The sequence below is a fragment of the Lontra canadensis genome, unplaced genomic scaffold, assembly GCF_010015895.1.
Source record: "Lontra canadensis isolate GAN:19392208 unplaced genomic scaffold, GSC_riverotter_1.0 scaffold2, whole genome shotgun sequence".
Classification (NCBI taxonomy): domain Eukaryota; kingdom Metazoa; phylum Chordata; class Mammalia; order Carnivora; family Mustelidae; genus Lontra; species Lontra canadensis.
Window position 1 is genome coordinate 7,623,899 of NW_022630996.1, and position 24,470 is coordinate 7,648,368.

Sequence of the window (24,470 nt, forward strand, 5' to 3'; positions counted from 1 at the left end):
CTAACAGTCCATGCCACTGCTAAACAAAAAATGAAGAACACCTTCCAGAAGGCTTTAAATCTGGTTTCGCTACTCTTTCTCCAATAGCATTCCCTTCCTTTATTTTCTTTGTTAGCCCTCAAATTTACATCCTCATCTCGGTTTCAATTCTGTAAATCTAAAAGCTCAGGGAGGAATGGCACTTGGCTATGGAACACTCATCAACAACTGAACTCAGCAGCTCCTGTAATCATGTGACCCCCACCTTATAGCTCAACTGCTATCATTAGTAGTCTCGTTCTTTCTGGACACCCGGGCTTAAAACCTTAGTTTTTAGACATCATAAAAAAATGGACAAGATGAATTTACTGTCAACATACCCATTCTTTTTCTTTTTTTTTTAACCACCACTTCCTCCAACACTTAAGTACAAATCTTCATCACTTTATGCTTGGACTTGGCCACTTTTCTATTTTCTAGTCTTTCCCTTACTGGGCCAACCATGATATACAAAATGGATTCACTGGAAAGAATTACTAAATTAGAAATAAGGACACTTTGAAGCAACTTAGATGGAAGGGATTCTGCATCAATTTAAGAATTAAAACTTTTAAAAATCATAATTCTCTTGTAATCTCAGGATAATATGAAGCACACACTCCAAGACCATGTGCCCCAAGTGGAGGCCCCTACAATGGAACACTAAGTACTGCTAAGAAGGAGAACTCAAGCTTTTCTGGAGAAGGCTAAGCGAAGTATTAAAATAGCTGGAAAAGGGGCGCCTGGGTGGCTCAGTGGGTTAAGCCGCTGCCTTCGGCTCAGGTCATGATCTCGGAGTCCTGGGATCGAGCCCCGCATCGGGCTCTCTGCTCAGCAGGGAGCCTGCTTCCTCCTCTCTCTCTGCCTGCCTCTCTGTCTGCTTGTGATCTCTCTATCAAATAAATAAATAAAATCTTAAAAAAAAAAAAAAAAATAGCTGGAAAATATAAATTAGGGCAACTTTCCAAATTAAGTGAGCGATCAAAAATGATGTCATGCCATAACTGTGTAACAGTTTGTATTTTCAAAAAACTTCCATGTCCACTTTTGTTTATAAAACCAAAATGAAACATCAGGCTATCTAAATATTACATAGCGTTCATAAATTTCTCTCTCCCTATAAGATGGAGACCTTTCAAAAGTTGGGTATCCTACTGTTGATATCATCCAGAAGCCTAGAGGAGAAGCTGTCAACCAAAACAGGCAAACAGTTCAGGATAATGCTCCATAATCAAAAATACTTCCATGACCTACATATTTCATTTCCAGGGGAAAATAATGAAGGAAAACCATGCTCTTCCTGTGGTGGGCATTCTACATATCTATGCATAGATGTATGTGTTTGTGTATATATATATAGAGAGAGAGAATTTTTAAAAAACCACCTCCCCATTCTCTACAAAAACCAGGGAGATATTTTGAAATATAAATCAAAGAAGACCCTCCAATGGCTTCCCACTGCACACAGATTAAAACCCCAAGTTTTTATCGTGGCCTGCAAGGTCCTTCATCACATGGTTGTGGTTGATCTCAGACCTCATCACTATCCATCTCTCCCTAGTCCAGCCATGCATACCTACATGTCAGGCTCTTTCTATTTCCATGTTTTCACACCTACCACCTCTCTAGCCTGGACTGTTTGTTCCCTCCTATCTCCAAATGACTAGCCTGTTTATTCAATTCTCAGCTCAAATGTTATCACCTGAAAGAGGCTGTGCCCAACTCCCTTACCTATGTTAGCAGCAATCACACTCTACCATATTATTAAAGTTTTAATTTTTCATAACACTTAACATTTTTAAAGAAAAGTTGTTTTTATCTTTCTACCTAGAATATATGCTCCCTGACAGAAGAGACCTTGAGTATGGTGTTTACTCTAGCTCCCCAGCACCTAGAAGAGTGCCTGGCACATAGTAAATACCTCAGAAACATTTGCTTAAGGAGTGAATTATTTTGGGAATTATAAAGTGGCAAAGACAGGATTCACAGAACATCAGTTAAGTTGAAGGGCAAGAAAGAAGAGGAAAGCCTTGAGCAGGAAGTTAATAAATACAAAGCAGGGAAAGGTAATAATCTGAACCCAGAAAGATTTTAACTTCTGTTAAACCTGTCCTTTTCATTCTGCAAATGAACAGATAGCTGAAGATATCTTTCAGACAGGTGCTGAATGTTTTACCGGCACAGACAGGGAATCTTCTTTTAGTGTTAGAGTTTTAGAGAGACGCGATCTAGAGACCAAGAGGTTTCAATGAGAGGCTATGTTAAAAAAACAAAAACAACAACAACAAAAAAACAAACCACAGGTTCTCCCAAAGTTACAAAAAACCTTATTCAATTACTGATCTTTTCTTCAGTCAAACCAGTAAGAACAAAAAGGATCAGATCTGAAGGCAGGATCAATAAGACCTTCAAAGCATAAAGTCATTTCGGAAAGGATGAAAACCAGAAGGAAGTAGTTAACTTTTTGGAAATACAAATTTTGCCATATAGGTTCCCTGCTGACAAATGAATTGGTATGCTAAGCATCTAGGTTCTCCTGGGGTAGATGATCAAATACAAGAAGGACTGGCAGGAAGGGGAAGGGTGAGGGGTGGCAGCAGGGTGGGGACAGAACTCAGAGACTCTGGAGATGACAAAGGATAAAGATTTAACATTAAATTCAAAGTGAAGGGGGGGGATTTTTTTTTTTTTTCTTGAGGAAAAAAGCCAAAAACTTAAAATAAGAAAGCAAATGAAACCATAGTTTATGATTTAGCTCAACAGAGACAATATTTTACATAGTCATGGCTTTAACCGAAAGTTGTAGTTTTATTCTTTATTCTTTTAGGAGAATGGCAAAGGTATAAAAACAGCTAAAAGCTTTATCATGACAAGAAGAGATAATAGTAAAATGAATAAATTGTCTTCCATTCATTCTTAATATTTAAAAACACAGAAAAAGCTATGAGAATTAGAAGTAACTGATGCTGGGAAGGAGGACCCATGTGGCAGGAAATGTTTTAATTCTGAATTTCTGTTATAATTCTCTCCTTTACTCAAACTGAGGATTAACGTTAAACATGGTCAACATTTTAATAAAGGTAATACAAAGAGGAATGTGAACTAACTTCCAGACGTTAGTTATAACTTAAATTTTAACATACAATCCCTCATCAGTATTTTTTTTTTCATTTCATTTCTGATGAAAGTAAAATTACACAGATAAAACATCAGTGAGTCCTAGATTCCAACTAGTAAAGTATCAGTTAATTGAATTTTGTTTTATATTAGAGTTCTGGAATAAATGAATTCATTACTAAGCCTACCGTAATGGCAGAGTAATGATCTGGGTTTCATATGTTTATGAATACCAATGCTCAGTTTGTACTCAATAGCAGAAAACATCTATAAACACCAAGGTAAAAATTCTTTCATTAGATGTTCCTATTCCACATCAACAGGAAGCAGTAAAAAGAACACTTTCTAAGACAACGGAATTCCACAAATCAACAAAAGTCATGTTTTCAAAAAACACTTTGGAACCTAAGAACACATCATAAAATGTTATGTATTTTTTAAAAGCTTATTATGCAACAGCATATTATGTGAAACCCATTTTCTTGACAAGAATCCAAAAAAGTACCAGGAATGGGGGACTTTCTTTTTTGTGTATTTGCCTACCATGAGTATGTACTACTTTTTGGGATGGGGGACAGGGAAGAAGAATCTTTAAGAAATCAAACTGGTCACATGAAGGACAAATCTGACAAGTCTCAGGATACAGGGAGTGGCAGAAAGATGAAAACAATGGCAGAGAAGATGACATGGAAAGGAGGGAGACAAAATATGAAGGATAAAGAGTTCTCAACAAACCTAGGGCAAATGGATCAGAAATGATAATGAAATACATCACTGAACAAAATATTCTTGAGCTGAAAAAGCCACCAGCTATAAACTTATAGATTAAAATCTAGCCTAATTCGAGAATACTTGAAATTCAACAAAAAAGAGAAAACCTTACTAGCATTTCGGCAGGGAAAACACAAATAAGGGAACAAATATTGGAATGGCCTCAGACTTCCTATAATCCTCAATACTAAGCAAAGGTTAGTGGAACAGTATTTATACAACATAGGGAGGGAGACAGCTAATGAACCCAAGAAGTCTATATACTTAAGTGTGACAGTTAGGAATTATCAGGTATGCTAATGCTAAGGTAAAATAGGTATGTGTTAGCATTCTTGAAAAGACTCTGAGTGAGGCGCTCCCTCTGAGATAAACTTAAATTAAAATGGGGAAACGGTGGAATAAAAGGAATATTGATGGTAATTTGACATAAAGAATTATATATGAGTAACTGCAAAATTCATGCCAAATAAAGTTTATTTGAAGACAAATGGCTAAAGAAAAAAACCCCATAAATGTACAAATTTGATTAAATACAAAAATCAAAAAGTTGGCAGGGGAAAGGGGACTCGAGAGAGGAAGAAAGGAGACAAGTGAGGGTATGTTCAACTCGTAAGTTACTGCTTTGTTCTGGACTCTGACAACATATCACTTTAACTATGCATTATGTGTTTTTCAAAAATTGCGGAAGTACGTATGTGCTACTTTACCGGGAAAAAAAAAAAATCCACATCCCAACGAAAACCTCACCCACCAACTATCCCCAGTACTGTGATGTCAACATCAGGAAATTCCTTGGCCACAAGCTGTAATAAGCTATTAGGGACAACCCATAAGCACAGTTACTGAACAGAGTCACAGCAAAGATCACACAATCTTACGCTTCATCCCACGAACGTATGTAACATACATACCTGCACACTGGCTGTTACCACTGAAGACCCTGAGGCAGAGGATGGTCTGTGTGGAGTAGACAACGGTTTAGTAGCACCCTGCGTTCCACTTCCCGTTCCCCCAGAGAGACTAGTCCTATTCGCTCCACTTGAGTTTAGGCTGCTACCTCTGCTGGCAGGTACATTCACTGCGATGCCACCCAAGCTATTCTTCCCAACAGTTCCAGCGGACGAGGAGTTGGTGAGCTTTGAAGGGGCCTGGAGAGTTTTTGTGGCTGGAAGGCCCGAAGTGCGATTGGAGGGCAGCAAATTCAAGGTGGGCGACTGTCTGCTGAGGTTTATCCCACTGGGCTGTTTATGGACTGGGTTGTTACCGCTGGCGTGGCTACTCTGGGCTACGAGTGCATTTGGACTGGAAGAGCTTGGGGGTACAGGAGGCTTGGGAGTGGGGTTGGATTTCGAAATAAGTTTAGTTGATACTGAAGGCTTAGCTGACAGAGAGGGCTTGGGCGAGGCAGAAGGCTTAGGCGAGGGCAAGGGTTTAGGAGATGTGGCGGGTTTTGGAGATGCGGCAAGTTTGGGGGATGCAGCCATTGAGAAGGGAGATTTGAAACCCTGCGTGGACATCTGTGACACCATAGCCTTGGCTAAGTAGTTACTGGAGGTAGTGGTGCTGGGTACTGTCCTAGAAACCAGGGGATGGGACCCTTGAGAACCATTTCCAGGTGAGGGAGTAGATAAGGGAAGGCGGTACATAAGTGGCTTATCCGAAGTCTTAATAAGCGGGGATGAACAGGCAAGTTGGGGATTATTACTCAATTTCACCACTGGGTTGGTCTGTGATTTACTAATGGTTGCTTGTAATGGAGACACATAGTTTTGTTGGACAGCTGAATGCTGGTGCACCTTTGTTACTTGTGTTAACGAAGAAGCATCCTGGGCCTCGGGTGTTCCCAGAGCATGAGAGGAGGCAGCAACTTGGGCTTGGGAAGAAGAGGACACGTGGGTCTGTGAAGAGGAAGCAGCATGAATCTGACTCGACCTCTGTAGTCCTTGTTGAAGCAGCCTGGCTGGCAAAGGTTCCAAGGAAACTTTAGGGTTCTGAATCGAAGAACCAGCGATAAGGCCTGAAGAGATGCCAGTATGAGCTAAATCCTGGGGTTTCTTTGGTACTGGCCCTGTGTGACCGGCAATAAGACTGGATGAATGTGCAGTCTGAGGAGAATCTAGTTTTTTAGGAGCAGCCAGCGGCAACTTACTCATGATACTTGCTAATTTTTCTTCTCTCAGTCCTGGACGAGGTTTTGCAGTTGGCATGCTTATCCTTGAGCCAGCTGGAGGGCCTTTGTTCCCATTGTTGATAGCAGCTAAAGCTTCAGAAACAAGATCCAGTGCAGGTGGATGGAAAGAAAGGTCTTCATCTAGTGAGTCATCAAGGCAGATGGTCTCCTGGGCTGGTGTAGAGCTAGAGCCGGCAGAGGCCACTGCAGATATGCTAGAGCTCGCTGAGGGACCACCAACGGAAGCCGCCAAGGATGCAGGAGTTTTCTGGTCCTTTTTTGGACTATACTCCTAGCATAAACAGCATTACAGTGGAACAAATTAAATGATTAATAAACAACCGCTAAGTATAAGTCTTAAAAGGACAAAGAACTTCTCACAATGATTAAAACTCTACTGGAAATCTTTAGACTGAAAAAACCAAAACGGTTTTGAGGACAGAGCTCTTGACTGAACTGTCCTCAGAAGCCATAAGCATCTGATACATTGCACGGCCGCCATATCTTAGTGAGCTCTTCTAAGAAGACTTGAAACCAAGCCAAAGGAACGTCCATATATTACTTGCATATATTACTGGTGAAATCCTTCCTCACCCCAGCCCACGTGCATCAGATACTGATCCAAATCCATCTGTTCAGGGACTATTCTCTTTTTATTCTCCTTGTACCTAGGAGAAATTCTGCCTTTATCCTAAGACTTCCCTCTTAACGTAGTATGGTTTTTGCTGGGATACTGACCCACACTTTCTGTTCCTTGTATTTCTGCCTCTGTATGCCCTGTCCAACAGCCACCCATAGCCAGTACATAGAGAAAACGGTACATTCAAACTGGGACTCAATCCAAGCATACTTAAACTGTATCTTCTATTCACTATGGTCATTTTAATTTATTCAACATATATTTACTAAAGTATCTACTATGAGCAAGGCACTGTACACTAAGAAAACAAGGTTATGGGAATTAAAATTCTGAATACCTAAGAGAATTTTTTTTTTTTAATTAAGTTTCTTAAAATTCAAGGAAGAGAAAAGAGAATTAGAACCTAGTTTAAAATAGTCAAAGAGCAAAAGAATTAAAAAGTAACTGTTTCGGGGTGCCTGGGACTAATGTATTAGTTGGCTGGACTTCCAACTCTCGATTTCAGCTTAGGTTCCCATTTCAGAATCCTGAGATTAGGCCTGCATGGGCCCCCGAGCTCAGAGCAGAGCTCTCCCTCTCTGCACTTCCTTCCCTCGTCCTCTGTCTCTCTTCAAATAATAAATAAAATCTTTAAAAAAAAAAATTTGTTTCCCTTAAAAGGGAAATATAAATCTGACTCATGTCATTTTTAAGATTAAGAAGAAATACAACCATTACATAAAAAGCACTTCAAAGTTTCTTTGATTAGTTTCTTAAAAAGAAACCCAAGTAAACCTAAACACAAAGTCTTGAATTCCACATCAGTTTATACAACCACAGCACTTACCTTAACCATAGTGGGGAAAGAATGGAGAGGAAGTGTCTTTACCATCACTTCTAAGGTATTATAGTAAAGAAGCTGTTAAGAAGGCTGTTAAACTCTAACTTCCTCAGCAATTTTTCTAAGCTGCTATTTTAAAAGCCCTGACTGAAAACTCCACTACCTCTCAGAATTCTGTAGTATAACTGCATTAAGGTCAAAATTGTCTGTTAAGATGAATGGGTAATACATATGAGACACGTTTGCTTTGACATGCCATACATCCAAGTATGATTAGTGAAAATACCATTTTTATTTAGAAAGTACAGAAACTGAGGGTGGGGAATGTCCTGGAATAATAATGGTAACACTACCAATAGAAAACTGCTTTTTAAAGTAACTTTTAATTTTTTTTAAAGGATAAACTGGTTTCATTTTTATTTTCTTTCTATGTATCTATTTATTTATTTATTTTAAGTTCTAGACCCAATGTGGGGCTTGAACTCACAACCCTGAGATCAAGTATCATATGCTCTTCTGACTGAGCCAGCCAGGTGCCCCTAAATTAATTTTTTCTTCTAATGTTAAATCTACCCACTGAGTATTATGTAAATTTATACTAGCAGAGATAATTGTCCAGAGAGTATATAAATGAGTCTAAAAAGCAGGTTATCCCATTTAGAAAACGGTAATTAAATCTGAATAAACGAATGACTGTTTGGATGGCTCGAAGAAGGGCTGGCAAGGACAGAGATCCAGAAGAAGAGATAGGGGTTGTGTATCAGAAAGGAAGAGCTTTTTTCCTGGAAACTTTTGCTTTTCTCCTTCTTACTTTTCTGTATTTCCATTTTCTACTGTACTTCCTTATATTACCTTTGTAACTAAAATAGGTATTTGAGGGGTGGTAGGGCAAACACAAATCAGCAATATAGTTTTTCTATTTGGGGAAAAGGAAACAGTAATTTAATCACAAAGACACAAACAAAATAGGTAATTCCCCTACACCACCCTAGTCATTATTAGAATTCGGATAAACATATGCTTGAATAGATGTACTAAAATTTAACCAATACTTTATGGAGAGTATTAGAAGTGTACAAATAAAGTGTCAAAGCAAAGCATGAACTCAACACATGTGATGAAATACTGGCTCATTATTATTTGGATTAGAAGACAAATGAGGTAGGTAAGAAAAAAGACTATTTACTCTGTATTCAAAGAGCCTCTAATGCTAAAAGTTAAGAAGGCCACAGAGTAACGAATACTGACCTACTGGCCATAACCTCATAAGCCAAGAAACTCATCTATTCAAAGAGATGAAAGCTATGGGGAAAGTCTAAAACCTAAAGGCTGTTGGCTTTCTTTACAATTTTACTTTCACATGATTATAATTTTCACTTCTATAGATTATACATGATTCTTTTTCAACTCTGCTTTGTCTATTTGGTATTTTTTTTTTAATCCCTTCTTCTGCTTCTTTAAATATTAAACAAATTAAATTCCTTTATGTTCTAAACCTAATAAATCCATCACTTGCCCTTCTCAGGGATCTAATTCTGTCAGATGTTTCTGCTGGCTCTCACTCATAGCAACTTATTTCCTCATGTTTTCTGTGTTTTCATATTTTAAACTCATATTTGACATGGTATATATGTGGTAAGCCTTTGGGGCCTGGGATGAAACTGCATTATTCCAGAGAGAATTTGATTTGCCATTTGCCCTGCATTAATAACTAATCTAATACCTTTACATTCTTTTCAAAGCTTGAGGATTTCCCAGATCTTGTAGAAGCAGTATAAATTAAACTCCTAAACCAGGGAAAATTCTCAGGAAGGACTCCCTTCCCCTAATCTAGAACTCGGGCCAAGACACCCAAGTTTCTTAATCTTTCTGCTGGTGAATGGATTTTTTTTTTTTCAAGTCCTTCCTTTTACTAAAGATGTTATCCTTTGAAAGTCCCAGGTTTATGCAGAGTTTCAGTCTAATTCCTAACCTATGTAAGGCAAAGAAACCCCTATCTGCTGTGGTCTGAGAAGAAATTTAAAATAAACCATAAAGTGATGGATGAAAATCAGCAAATGCACCTAAAGGCAACCAAAGTTTCAGTGACAGAGTAACACTCTGGCAGCTTCTTCTCTGTTTCAGGCCTTAAGGATTTCTCTTACATTTCTGTAATCTCAACTATGCTTTTAAAGGATATTTGTTATATTTTATAGAACACTTCTAATTTATATTAGGTTAACTCTTAAAATTTAATTCTCTGAAATACAATGGTTCTAGGATTTTTACAAAGTTTAAAAACACTCTTCTTAAAAGTATGTAATCTATCCACCTGTGCCAAATACATATATTCTTTGCATTTTAAGAATGTATTTCAACACTCCCCAATTATGATTAATTAAGATCTGGTTCAATACTTACCTTCACTTTGGGTTTAGGTGCAGGAATCACCTTTTTCTTTGCCCTAAGACAAGAGATTTAAAAAAAAAAAAAAAGGCCATTTCAGTAGCAGTTAGGTCACCATTAGGAAATTATAACATAATCTTGTCATTACGTGGGTAAGTAACTTCTTATGCTATTTGGAAAACTCTATGAAGGAAGGAACTATATATAAGTGCTCAGTTTATATGTGAATATACAGTACCATTTCCTCCAATTTCAATCAACTGGAAGAAAGGCCACACCATTAGCAAAATACCAATTATAGACAAAGGTTTTTTAAAAAATTAAATGTAAATGCTCAAAATTAAAAACAAAAACAAAAACAAAAACCCTCAAGACAGGGTAACAAAGCTCCCTAAGGAAACTCACTTCAAACAACTTGCAAGAATTTGTGATTATTTATAGGAAAATAAAGCCTCAAGAAACTTTCAGTTCAAATTAAACCATAATTTGAGAACCACTCCAAGAAGTTGTAAATGAGATGTCATTTTAAAAATAAAACAAATCTTTGTTTTTAGAGAAAATTATTTTAATATACAAATTAAAATTTAAAAATGTCAAAATGACAGAAAAAAAGGCAAGAAAAATACTATGGAGACTTGAAACCTTTGGGAACCAGTGTGAAAAAGTTTGAAGACAAAAAAAAACCTTACAGTTCCATAATAAGAGAAAGTATTCAATGTCTGTTGAATTAAAGGGTTAACAAGCTAAAATACCTCACACTGAGTACTTCCATTTCACTAAGTTGAAAATGTCATCCATTAAATTAACAAATATCATGATAAAAATGGTCAATATACAACTTCATTAAGGCAACAGTAATTTTCAAAGTTTTTTTGATAAAGACTGCTGGGGCCCACATATCCCATTGATTTCCACTTTCTGATATTAAAACACGAGTTGGTCAGAGTAATAAAGCTACTTTAAAAAAAAATAAAAAAAAAACTGGGGAAGAGGATCTACGTAAACATCAGTTTTTAGGTTTAAAGGAATTAATTAGGATGCCTGGGTGGCTCAGTTGGTTGGACGACTGCCTTCAGCTCAGTTCATGATCCCGGAGTCCCAGGATCGAGTCCCGCATCGGGTTCCCAGCTCCGTGGGAGTCTGCTTCTCCCTCTGACCTTCTCCTCGCTCATGCTCTCTCTCACTGTCTCTCTCTCAAATAAATAAATAAAATCTTAAAAAAAAATAAAAAATAAAAAATAAATAAAGGAATTAATTATTTCTACCCTGAACTATAACACATGTGATTTTATAACAGTGGGGAAATTAAAGGCCAGAAATATTACTGACATGAATATATATGTATCCCCTGCCCCAGGATAACTAAACCACCAGCAATAAACAAGAATGGCAAGAACTGAAAGCCATAACCAACCCAATACAACCCTGACAGTATGCTAACGAAGTGTCCTTCCTAAGCCTTGTAAACATTTCCATTGTGATTGTATGCAAGGAGACGGAGAGTTCTGTAAGGTTACCCAGCTGTTAGCCAGACCTCTTAGAATACTGAAATACAGTGATCCATAAATTCTTAGTAAATTACTAATTTAATATTTTATTAATTATTACTATACTTCTATGCTACACAGAAATAGCCCTAAGTTGTAGGTAAAAATAAAATTCTTGAAGTCAACCGGTATTCACCCAAAAATATAACCACGAAAACCCCAGCTTTTTACTTCTCCCTCTTAGGTTAAGAGACCTTTCTTTAGTACTCACATCACTAAGGAAATACTCAGTTTTGAAGAGAAGGGAAGGAAATGAAGACTGGGTTAATTTTTGTGGAATGAAACACTCTGCAAGGCAAGGCAGGGTAGGTATGTATAGGAAAACCATCTTGGAATGCACAAGGCTATAGATTAGCTACATTAATGGTCACTAAGAGAGAAAGAAAAAGGACCAAAGAACTGGAGGGAGGAAGGCCCAGGGCCAAAGGAAACCATCAGAACCTTCCTGTTTACATGGCTCCTACCTAACAAATCTTGGGCCAGCACACATTCAGTTTTCTGGATAATAAATGTGTTCTCAGGTTTACACAAATAGTAAAAATGATTTTTTTTTTTAAAGGCAGTAGTAAAATGGGAGATTGTTCAAATGTACATTTAAGTACTATTTCACCAGCCCTTGTTTACTAAAGCGCATAAGGTGAGCAAAAATAAATGAAGAAATCTGGAGTCTGTTTTACTCACGGAGCAGAAGTAAGATGATTATGTACACTCCGGCTCTCCTTAAAAAGCATTCTGCAAAAGTTAAAAAGACATGATTATTTTTGTGTAACAGATCATGATAGCCACTTTCTCGTTTTAGTTACGTGGTTTTTCAGCAGTCTATTACTCGCTTATTTATCAAATGAAAGTTATAATGGCACAGAGTAAATTCAAAAATCTATTTTATGGGGAGTTTTATAGCACACTTATTTATTTAAATCTTTAACAGATTTTTTTTTTTAATTGAAGATGGAATGCTTTAAGATGACAGAGATAGCCACATCTATTAATTTCAACATTCTTAACTCTTAAAACTTTAAACTGGGCTACTCTTAACTTCTGAGATACCACTCCACATTGACTATTTTCAACAGAACCTAAGGTTGGGATTGCCTTTTCTATACTCTCCATTTTGTATTTAGTTCCTTATCTTCACAATACCCATGTGAAGTTCCCCTCCCAAAGTTCCTAACCATCTTCTCCTCCTCCCATTTCTCTATTAGCAAATTTAGGAGCAAGAAAGAAAAAGGAGTTGGCCAAAAAAATAAAAAATAAAAAAAAACAAATAACCACCCTTTATGTCTATCTCTGTATCTCCACATCCATGTGACTATTTTGTCTTTTAAGTGCTTGAAGTTTTCAAAGCAGAGGTCATCTGAGATGACTAGGTTCTTCGCAAAATGAATGTCATATATGTGTGTGTGGGTGTATATACGTATATATGTATCGTTAATAATAGCAATAATAAGAAAAGTAAAGTAAAATCTAGGATGTCATATTTCTTACCTTGCCTGCATCCAGCCCTTAGGCCACAATGGTTTCACCTCTGTCTCCATAAAGGATTTAAGATAATCCTCAGCGGACTGGCTTTTATTTGGCTCTAACTCATAGCATCCCAATTTGATCTCAACAAGGTTACATAACAAAGTTCTAAACAGATTAAAAATATATATTTATATATAAATCTGACTGAAAATTGTGGAAAATTAAGCTTGAAACAGATTTTTTTAAAAGCACATAAATCTGACAGCAATAATAAAGACTATTATCTCAAGAATTCAGATGACATGAAGATAAATGATTTCCAACACACATCACTCATCGCACTACAGCCAAATCCCCAATATGAAACAATTTCCTTTGATACCTTTCATCTAGGCACCAAAGATTGAAAGGGATAGTCCTGTAGCCAAACCCTCTACATGGGTACAGAAATACTGGTAAAAAAGATGACTGATTATACAAGTATATGGAGTACTTCACCTTCTGAAACCAGTATGACTTACTTAATTATTAGAAGATTAGCTTGTAAAAAGTAGGATATAAAAATAAAAGTGAGAGCACTCTAAGAATATTAGGATCAAATCAATCTTCCTTTGAATGAATATTTCCTACATACTAATCTTTGGTTGTTTCCAATCTATCTCTGTATCTCCACATCCATGTGACTATTACTCTTTCATTTACTATATATTCTTTTTATTAGAAACCTTAGTTCTGCATTATCTATTTGGTTAAAAGTGAAGGCTTTGGTTAAATTTTACCTGATGGTGTCATTCCAGTGGAATTTCTTTCTTGGTCCTATGACACGTTTCCCTGGTTTCTCATCATCATCTTCCTCGGATCCATTTTTTTCTCGTTCTTCATCTGTTTGCAACCTAAAAATGAAAAAGATTTTATGAAGCAGAGGTTTTTTTTTTTTTTTTTTAAGATTTTATTTATTTGTCAGAGAGAGAGAGAAAGAGTATAAGCAGGGGCAGCAGCAGGCAGAGTTTGGAAAAGCAGGCTCCACACAAAGTAAGTCCCGACTTGGGACTCACTCTCAGGACCCTGGGATCACCACCTGGGCTGAAGGCAGACACTTAACCAACTGAGCCACCCAGGTGTCCTGGGAGGCGGAGTTTTAGCCCAACAGTGCCAATGATATGCTCCAGAGACACTTGTTAAACTGCTTAAACTGAATGTTAACTCAAAAAGGAAAGTGAATAGGGAATCTACCTTATATGTAATACTTTGAAATGTGTTATAAGGTGGTTTGGTATATAAGATCTTCAAACTGTAACATAAGGCCATGAATACTTATATTTCAGTTCAGAAAATATTTGTGTCCAACTTCAGCCAAATTGGCTGATGTGTGAAATGTCTGACCAGTGCCAGCTCTTGCTTTGATCACACCCATACACTAAATCAAGAGACCTTTTGCTTTTAACACAAAAGCAACTGAATGGGGAGTGTTGTGTCATTTAGAAAACACTCAATTACACCACTTCAGTGGTACATGTGGATTTCTACTTGGTGGTAACATCTACATAAGACCAAACCTTCAGAGCTAAAAATATTTCTCAAATGCAAAAGCCGCTCCAAACAGAAGAGGTACATACTTGGCACACTTAGCTTGACTACGAGCTTGGCAGTCCTCCTGGTATTTGAATAGCTGTTCAGGCATCACGTTGCTAACAGCCAGTTTCAGTTTTTGCAGAGGTTCTCTTAAACGATCATCCTGAGGAGAAAGTATACTAAAAGTTTTTTAAAATTTACAAGAATTAAAGAAGATTCACAAAAGACATTGATTATGGATTTGAAATGAAAACCTATTTTTTTAATGTAAACATATTTAAATGTGGACGCTTCTCCTACCACACTGACTTTTCATAATGCACACTGGATATAAAATTAGGATGACCATACTTCCCAGACCGTCAACGAGAATCCCAGTTTTTGCTTGATACCCCAGCATAATTAAGTGTTCCTGACATTTTTTTCTTAAAATTTTTTTTATTTGAGTTTAGTTGACACACAATGTATTCCTTTACATTCTTAAAAATGCCCCAGCCAATAAATTATATGGACACTTTAAAATTAAATACAGATCAAAATCTATATTGTGCAGACTACTACTGGTTGATCACAATTATGAGGAGGAAGCAGTACCATAAGTGGAGATACCGCTTTGCAACACTGGAACATAGGATTCGGTCTGGGAGACTACAAACAGGATGCTGGCATCCTGTTCTTTCATTTTAAAATTGTTACTAAATATGACTTATGCTGCAAGCAAAAATGCAAGGTCAAGGCCAAAGAGAAAGAGGAAACTGGAAGACTCCTACTATTTTCATACATACCAATTAATAAATATAACAGCACATATGACACTGTCTGCTATAAAAATTCCATTAAAAGAAATGTGAAACATCCAGTATCATGGATCCTAGGTGATCACTTCTTAATTATGTAGCTGAGACTATCTCGAACAACCCAAATATCCATCAACAGTAACATGAATAAATTAATTAGGAAGTATTTATAGAATGGAACACCATACACACTGTACAGCAAATGTACTCCAAAAATGGAGTTCACCACATGTAAAGACACAGATAAATCTGACATGCATAATGTTCAGTGTAAAAAAGTCAGTCACAGAAGAAAAGTATGGAGACAGTATGACTCCATTTATACGAAGCTCAAAAATATATAAAATCAAACAATATAGTATTTAGGGAATAAAAGTACACATGCTAAAACCATATAAAGAAAAGCAAGGGCTAAGATAAATGTCTTCTTTTACAGCCAAGAGGGATATTAAATAACTTCAAATATCAAATCTGATATGTTCCTTAGAAAACATCTTATAATGTATAAAAAGTTGTTCTCCTGCCTCTAGATCTTTTTTTACTGGTACCCACTTCTGTCCTGTGAATGTATGGCAGTTAGCTCCAACTGCCAGTGTCTGAAGGAGCCAGGCACAGACACAAAAATCTGTGATCTCAAGTAAATTTCATTTATTTCTCTGCTTTAAACTGAGAAAGATTTCCCAATTCAAAATTTTTTTTTTTTTTTTTTAAAGAGAGAGCACACACACACGCATGCATGTGGGGAGTTGGGGAGGGGCAGAGGGAAAGGGAGAGAGAATCCTGACCAGGTTCCATGCCCAGCTCAGAGCCTGATGAAAGGCTTAATCTCAAAACACTGAGATCATGAAATGAGACAAAACCGAGTCAGGCTGTTTTACTAACAGTTGTATAATACTTATAATAAGCAGTTCTATGTCTCTCAGATCACATTACAAGTGGTCCAGGGCACCACATTCATTCCCCCATTAGAGCCATCGGGGGCCTTAGACAGCCATGTTGTGCTACGTGACTCCCAACCTCTGGCCGGAAAAGTTTTGGTTGACCCAAGATAATATAATCAGATTTTCTGACCCAAGAACTTGGATTGGGATGAGAGGGCTAAATCAGTCTGCTTTTCCGTAATATAAAACCTTGAGAATAAAGTAATCTTATTTTCAGGGGTACCTGGGTGGCTCTGTCAGTTAAGTTTCTCCCTTCAGCTCAGATCAGGATCCCATAGGTCCTGGGATCAAGCCCAGGGAGGCTGCTTCTCCCTCTCCCTCTCCTTCTGCCTGCTGTTCTGCCTATTTGTGCTATCTCTCTGTCAGATAAGTAAATAAAATCTTAAAAAAAAAAAAAAAAGGTAATCTTATTTTCAGATGACTTACAAGGATAAAAATGAGACATGGGGAGATGGGTAGAGAGAAATAAGAGTTAATCTAAATTATTAGTTCCCATCCCTTCCTGGCTGTATTTTTAATTCCATGAAATACCTTTATTAATAGAAAAAAATGTCATTTTTGGTCTTAAATTACATTTAAGTTCTTTTCCTTTACTTGCAAGTTATAAATATTTTTAAAATATATAATCAAATAAATCATTAAGGGAAGAGTAATCAGGGCAATGAAGATACTAAAAACCATTTTACATGAAGTGAAGAAGGGGACATAATACAAGCTTTCAAAAACATGAAAGCTGGGAAGGTGACAATTAGATTTATGAATAGACTCAAAGGTAGAATTAGGACCAATGGGGTGGAAAGCACCTGGATTTGTCTCAGTGCATGGAAGAATTTTCTGATATTACAATGAAGTATGTTTCTGACCACTGGAAGCATTCAAACTTAGACAATTACCTAGTGGGGTTGTAGGGGAGAACAATCTAGCAAAACATGGATGATTACACCAAAAAATCTCTAAGTTTACCCTGGGATTCTTTCCACTGGTTTGTGTAAAGTAGGTGTGAACATATTTGCATAGATCCAGCTCAGTAATGAAAAAACGGAGTTCTCAATCTGTCACATATTTCTTGAGGGCAAAACTGTATCAGCTGTGGAATTGAAGTTATTTTACCAGTCCAAGAATCTATGCCTTAGAAAACATTCTCATCTAGACTTATCAACTGTTAAAAAGTAAGTTTTTTCAAGAGATCCAATATGCGGGCGCCTGGGTGGCTCAGTGGGCTAAGCCGCTGCCTTCGGCTCAGGTCATGATCTCAGGGTCCTGGGATCGAGTCCCGCATCGGGCTCTCTGCTCAGCAGGGAGCCTGCTTCCCTCTGTCTGTCTCTCTCTCTGCCTGCCTCTCTGCCTACTTGTGATCTCTCTCTGTCAAATAAATAAATAAAATCTTAAAAAAAAAAAATCCAATATGCCTTTGACAACTCCTATAGTTATTCCATATGTACAATAAGACTATAAATATAAAGCACCTAATATACAAAAGCCCCCAAAAGAAACCAGTCTCTTTATAGGTTATAAAACCTCAGATATGGATATTATTATTCCTCGTCTTACCTGGACATTGAGATGTAACTTCTTTAGACGTTTTACCAGTGTTTCTTTATTGCATGGCACAAAAGCTTCAAGATGGGAGTAGACACCACTACGGATGACAGGGCCTAGTTCCTGTAGCTGTAACTCGATGCTGAACAAAAACAATGACAAATAAATAGTACAGAATTTCCTTCAGGCACTGACACAAGCAAGGAGGCAAAGGCAGTAACTCTTCTCTCGTTTTATCTTTCCATGATTTCCTAGACAGTATTTTTCAAGGAGAAAATATAGAAAGAATTTATACAACAATAAACTGGTGAATAATTTTTTGATGAACAGGGATAAAGCACAGGAACTCAATTAACCAAAAGCTCATTCCCTCAGATAGATATTCATATGCTCTCTCCCCCACTGCAATTGCTACGCTAGAGAGTTACATAGTTTTGATGAATTTAGAGTATTTTTTCCTTACAGGTGTTTAAAAAAAATTCAGATTCGGGAGAGGTGAAGCCCTTTGGGATACACATACAGACTGTTTTTCATCCATCTTTGTCTCCTCCATTATGCCTGCACTGCATAAGCTAGATATTTAGTAGTTTGTTCAATTTATTCCAATTCTTCATTTCCTGTTTCCATTTGTAAATTAGTTTTTTAGACCAAAAATAAATTGTTAAATGGGTATTTAATGTAATAGTTATTAAGAAATAGAGAAGAGTTTTAACGGCCACCATATTCTCAGCAGGACAAGTCTACTAATCAATAATTGAGGTTTCTACTAAAATGAAAGACACTGTATCTATCCGGCAGCTGCTATTGCAGGAAGGTAGGAACACATATTAATTTGAAGGCCAAGACCAAACTGGGGCTCTTGGCAAAAACTATGTCCAAATCATCACATTCTATTATAGGAGAAGGTGCAGATATATTTGATAAATAATTTTCACAAATATAAGATGAATCCAAAGAGTCAATTAACAGCATCTGGGGAAGGAAAGAAGCCCTCCCATATCAAGTATATCCATCACTTACAAGATACACTGCAATTTCAGAAACAACAAAATGCGGAGAACTATGCTCTTAGCACTGGCAATAAAAATTCTTGGTATTAGAGAAGTCAAACACATAGATGAATGGAAACATGTTTAGAATCTATAAGAACCAGAAGGTCAAATGCAGAGGATCATATGGGAAACAATCACTATGGTCATGAATTCTGTGTATAAACATTCGGTTTAAATAACATTAAGGGGGGATCTTTATTAAAAGTCTAGAGTCTGGGTAGGAGGCTTTCTAGGCTTGCCCCATTATTAAAGATTAATTAAGGCTGAAAATAAAATAGGAACTCCAAGTAATAAGAGATTCCAAGTAAGAACAGAGTGACTCAATACACACTTATAAAAATCGGTGGTTTCCAAAGAGAGGGGAAACAAAAACACAAAGATCTGACTCCCTGCTCCTATGCCAATACCAGGTAAAAATTAGAGAAACATATTATCCCTGAAGGTTACCAATAAATTGGTCTATCACAACTATATACAAATTCCTACCTGAGGGCAGTATATTTTTAGCACACATCCCTCACACATTTAATTTTTTTTTTCTCACTAAGAATTCCAATCTTCTAAGGTCTAAGAAGTACCTAAAACACATGGTAATGAAAAGTTTGAATTTCAGTAATTTTCACATTTCAAAAAAATAAAGGTTCCCCTAAAGCAACAAACTTTCCCTGAGCCTGTCTCCTTCTATCTACCAGGTTCTTTCACTTTTTTTTTTTTTTTTAAAGATTTTATTTATTGATTTGACAGAGAGAGATCACAAGTAGACAGAGAGGCAGGCAGAGAGAGAGAGAGAGAGAGAGGGAAGCAGGTTCCCCGCTGAGCGGAGAGCCCGACGCGGGGCTCGATCCCAGGACCCTGAGATCATGAACCGAGCCGAAGGCAGCGGCCCAACCCACTGAGCCACCCAGGCGCCCCGGTTCTTTCACTTCTTTAAGTGAAGTCTATCCCCAAAGCAGATATCCACGCATGGAAGTTATGACAGATGGGTCTCAAACCTCTGATAATAAATTATGAACACATGATTGCTACACGTTCTAAACAGATAAAAATATACTGGGATCATCTGCTGACAATGCATTAGAGGACAAACATTGGGTTTTGTGAGTAACCCACAAAGAGGTATGTGAAACCCACTTTTATATCTGTCTTTACAAGGCTCTCACTTGCCTCTGAAGAAGCCTCCAAGAAATGCAACATAGGAATCCTTAGCTCAAGCAATGGTCAACTTTATAAACAAGATTCTTCTGGCTCAGGAATACTTAGTCTTATCTGTATTTTCACACAGAATTCTAGAAACAGTCATTTCCCCATAGTTGATATATGACTATCTTCCTATCCTAGCAACCTTTTTTTTAAATTTTATTTATTTTTTTTAACCTATCAACCCTCTTTTTATTATTATTTTTTTAAGTAAGCTCTACACCCAATGTGGGGCCTGAACTCATGACACTGAGATCAAAAGTCACATGCTCTACCAACCGAGCCAACCAGGCACCCTTCTCCCTCTTTTTAAAAAACAGAATATAGGGGCTCCTGGGTGACTCAGTTGATTGTCTGCCTTCAGCTCAGGTCATGATCTCGGGATCCTGGGCTACAGCCCCACGTCAGGCTCCCTGCTCAGTGGGGAGTCTGCTTCTCCCTCTTCCTCTGTCCTCCTACCCCCAGTCATGCCTTGTCTCTCAAATAAATATACAAAGTCTTAAAAAGAAACCCAGAATATATATCTCATTCAATCAGTTTAAAAATACTAGCAAAAGAAAAGCCGACTAACTCCAAGTGAATTCTGGAACCTACTTAATTTCCTGAATTATTCCTCTAGTGTTCCATATATCTTACCAACACTGTCCACATAATAGAACCACTGAAAACCAGTAACTGAGGACTTAGGGAGCAGTAACCTAAATACAAAATCCAAAATAGTTCTTATTTTATAGCAAGAATTCAAAAGCCCGTTGATTGATAATACACAAGAGGGATGTGAATTCCTCCTGACCCTAAACAACTTTAGAGTATCTGTTGAACACAACTCAGGTTGGATTGGGATCACAGGCAAAGAGTATCAAGATTTTATTAGCAATGTATGCTTGAGATAAAGGAGGAAACAGGGAAAGAGATTAAGCTGGCAAGTTGTATATTTGCTGATCCAAGTCAAAATCAATTAAGCAAAAAGAGAAAGTGTTCCTATTCCAACAAATTCACCCCTTTCTGCCCAGCATAATGAAGCAGTGGTGAGGCAGAGCCAATATACCTGGATAATTTCATAAGAATTTACTTCCCAAAATAATTATGTACCGTGTGCTCTCAGTCTAGAGAAACAAGGGGTATTTGTTTAGGAAAGTAGAAACGGAGGCTAAGGGCATAAATAAGTGATTAAAATGGAAAACATTAAACTCTGAACACTACAGCTTTATAGTACTGGAGGCACACTCTGTGAAATGAAAAATAGATGGGCTCTAACAAAACTCGAGGATTTAAGAGAGACATAGGGAAGATTAAAGGAAGTCTGCTGGGGGCAGGGGGATGCCTGGCTGGCTCAGTTGGAAGAACATCCAACTCTTGATCTCAGGGTCATGAGTCCAAGCCTCACACTGGGCATGGAGCCTACTTTAAAATAAATAAAGTAAATTTTAAAATAAAAACAGTTTTTAGAGGGCAGGAGGGGCAACTGGCCAGCTCAGTCAGTAGAGCAGGTGACTCTTGATTTGAGGGTCATGAGTTCGACACTCGTGCTGGGTGTGGAGATTACTTAAAAAAAAAAAAAAAAAAAGAAGAAGAAGAAGGGAAAAAAGAAAGAAAGAAGCCTGTTAGTGGAATGCTGATAATCTGCTTATCTGAGATGTTATGTCCCAAGGATGGTCCTTTCTTTCTCTCAGGGGAGGAAAGTCAGTCCCTCTTACAAAAGAGTAAAATAAAAAAGCACTGTCTTAATCATAGGAAAAGGACCTGATCCAGTAAACTTAGGGCTCTCCTGGTAGAAAGAAAAAGCAGCCAGTCAGATTCCTGATTAGGGAATCTGGGACAGCTCTGGTGAGTAATGGTTATACTGTTTATTGAATCTGGGGTGTAAAAGGAGCTGGCGCAGGCAGGAAGCATTTGCCTCGCTTCCAGGCAGACAGAATCAATCTGAAAATCTCTGGCTAAAATAAAGAATAGGAATAAGAAATTCCTCTGTCACCAAACTAGTAGCATACTAGGTTATATGTTTCATGGGTCTGCAGGGGACCAAAAAGATTTTTTAAGTACTCTGAAGAAAGAGAGATTGTACTCAACTCAAACAATAATCAAAAGGGAGAGGGGAAAAAACAAACAAACAAAAAAGAAAATAGTTATCAAAGCAAACCAATTCATCATTCTTTGTGTCTTATGAGAAACTACCTCCAACATATATTTAAAAGACAGGACTCAACACACAGTATTGGAAACACTGCTTGTTTCTTTGTATATAATACTACCGAACCACCAAGAGCAGGCAAACATTATTTTCACGTGAGAGGAGTAAAATCTGCTGCTTTCTCCAGGATTGCTTTTTTTACCCAGTTCTGCTTGCAGCCAATTATACACTCCACTTCTAAACCTAATGGTCAAAACTTAAAAGCCAATAGGTTTACAAGGACAGCTTAGGGGACCACAATTTTAGAACCTGCAACTTCCTTAGCATCAAACACCAGGTAAGAGGAAAAACTGTCACTAATTTAAATACAATCTGTATCCTATTTCAGCCTTCAGCCTCCCCTTTCCATTCTCCCTTTTGTTTTCTCCACACTGCCTCTCTCCTACCTCACAACCAGAATTTCTTCATTAAACATACTTTCCATTTGGCTATAAAAATGTTTGTATGAATTCGTTTTGCTAGATGCCAATGGAATTATTCTTCTCAAGTCCGAATGAAAATAGAAGGAAAATTATACCAAATTTAATAAGAATACTCAGAGCTGTTCCAGAAAGACATTTTCATACAAAGTGACAAAAAAAATACATTTAAATCTAAAGTAATATTCAACCTGTAAAGCTGTAACCAACTGTATGTTTAAATGCATTCTTAAAGTATAAATAACTTTTAGGCTTTTTAATTAAAGAAGAGAATTACTTACTCCAGAAGAATATTATTCATATCCTGTGTAAAGAATTTTTTCCTTCCTTCTTCATCAAAAAGTTTGGCAGCCTAGAGAAACATAAGATTGTCAATATCACTTTTTTTTTTTTTTAAAGATTTTACTTATTTATTTGACAGAGAGAGTGTGCACATACAAGCAAGGGGAGTGGCAGGCAGAGGGAAAGCCAGAGACCGCTGTGGGGCTCGATCCCAACACCCTGAGATCATGACCTGAGCCAAAGGCAGACCTTTAAGGAACTGAGCCACCTAGGCGCCCTGCCAATCACTTTCAATAAACACACTGTTTCCATATTTATTTACTAAAGGATAAGCTTCTTGAGGGTGGGGCTACTGTGATTTACTTCACTTTGTATCCTCCATACCCAGCTTAGTACATGGCATGAATAGGAAATTAGAGTGTAACAAATTTAGCATATATGCCAATGTTTCCTATTACCTCTGTATTTAATTTTTCTTAATCCCAACTAAATTAACAAAATTATACATACAAGACTTCTTAGTGCTTCGGGGATCTTGTGTACTTGACCATCCACAGGTTTATTAATTATTGCTGTGATCTCCAGGATAACAACAAGCAGATGTCTCACTTTCTATTGAGTGTCTACAAAGTATCTACCTGATATTCTACATGTTATATTCATTACCATGTTTAAGCCTCATAACAGCCAATGACATTGGCATGACTGCCCCCACTTACAACCAAGGAAGCTAAATCTGTCAAAAGAGGTTACTTGACATGCCCCCAAATCACACTACTAGTAAGTGGTGGATCCGGGGCTCAGACACAAGCTTTCTGACTTCGATTGCACAACACCGTCACCCCGTACAAAGACACCTGGCTTCCTGCAGCCTGTTTAGGTTCCACCTAATTACTTATAACCAAAAAACGTAGGCAAGGTAATTATCAAGGGATAAGCAAAAATTAGTACAATGAGATTAATTTAATCGTTATGTTTGTCACCTCAACCAGGTGACCAGAAACCAAGTTATCAGCAAACCCCACCAGAAGGAAAATACACTGGGAAAATCACAAACGATGTAGCTGAGGTCCATGAGGTATAAAACACCAAGAAGCCTGATCTAATAATCTGAGCAAGCCATATGTTGACTCAGCCATCACACCAAGTTACTTGACTTTACATGCAATAAGTAGAAGAAAATTTCTAAGATGTGCTTCAGTACTTCTTAGCATGAAAACTGGGTATGTGTAGGGGTTGGAAATATATGAAAGGCACAGGGAAACTAAACTTCAAGAAAAATAATAAAAAGTCAAGAGGGTGAAGAGTGGAAGAATATTACAAAGTAAGAAAAGAGCCACAAGAAGCAATTCATTCTCACACAAACATAAGCATTTAAGCTAAGGATGACTTCTCACCTCCTAAAGAAAAAAATACCATTCTCATATTTCAAATAAAACATAAAGAGGAGTCATAGATACCAGTAAGTGAAATCAAACTTCTTACTGATGATTTCCTACCAAGGAGTCAGGGAGCACCTGTATTAACCCTGGCAGGGCTATTAAGAGA

At 37.4% G+C, this 24,470-nt stretch overlaps 1 protein-coding gene across 5 annotated transcripts in view; it reads right to left on the reverse strand.

Annotated features, from left to right (window-relative positions):
* UBN2 (ubinuclein 2) overlaps positions 1 to 24,470 on the reverse strand; it is a 95,010-nt gene that overhangs the window by 25,641 nt on the left and 44,899 nt on the right. For 3 of the 5 annotated variants that reach the window (XM_032868158.1, XM_032868140.1, XM_032868131.1), the window contains exons 7-14: positions 22,922 to 22,992; positions 17,794 to 17,923; positions 14,549 to 14,667; positions 13,712 to 13,825; positions 12,954 to 13,097; positions 12,150 to 12,200; positions 9,937 to 9,979; positions 4,818 to 6,368 (exon numbers count right to left, since the gene is read on the reverse strand). In XM_032868158.1, the coding sequence (XP_032724049.1) occupies positions 4,818 to 6,368; positions 9,937 to 9,979; positions 12,150 to 12,200; positions 12,954 to 13,097; positions 13,712 to 13,825; positions 14,549 to 14,667; positions 17,794 to 17,923; positions 22,922 to 22,992 (2,223 nt within the window). Of the gene's footprint in view, positions 1 to 1,405; positions 2,247 to 4,817; positions 6,369 to 9,936; positions 9,980 to 12,149; positions 12,201 to 12,953; positions 13,098 to 13,711; positions 13,826 to 14,548; positions 14,668 to 17,793; positions 17,924 to 22,921; positions 22,993 to 24,470 lie in introns of those variants that run through there. The other 2 variants (XM_032868168.1, XM_032868150.1) reach the window with 2 other exon arrangements.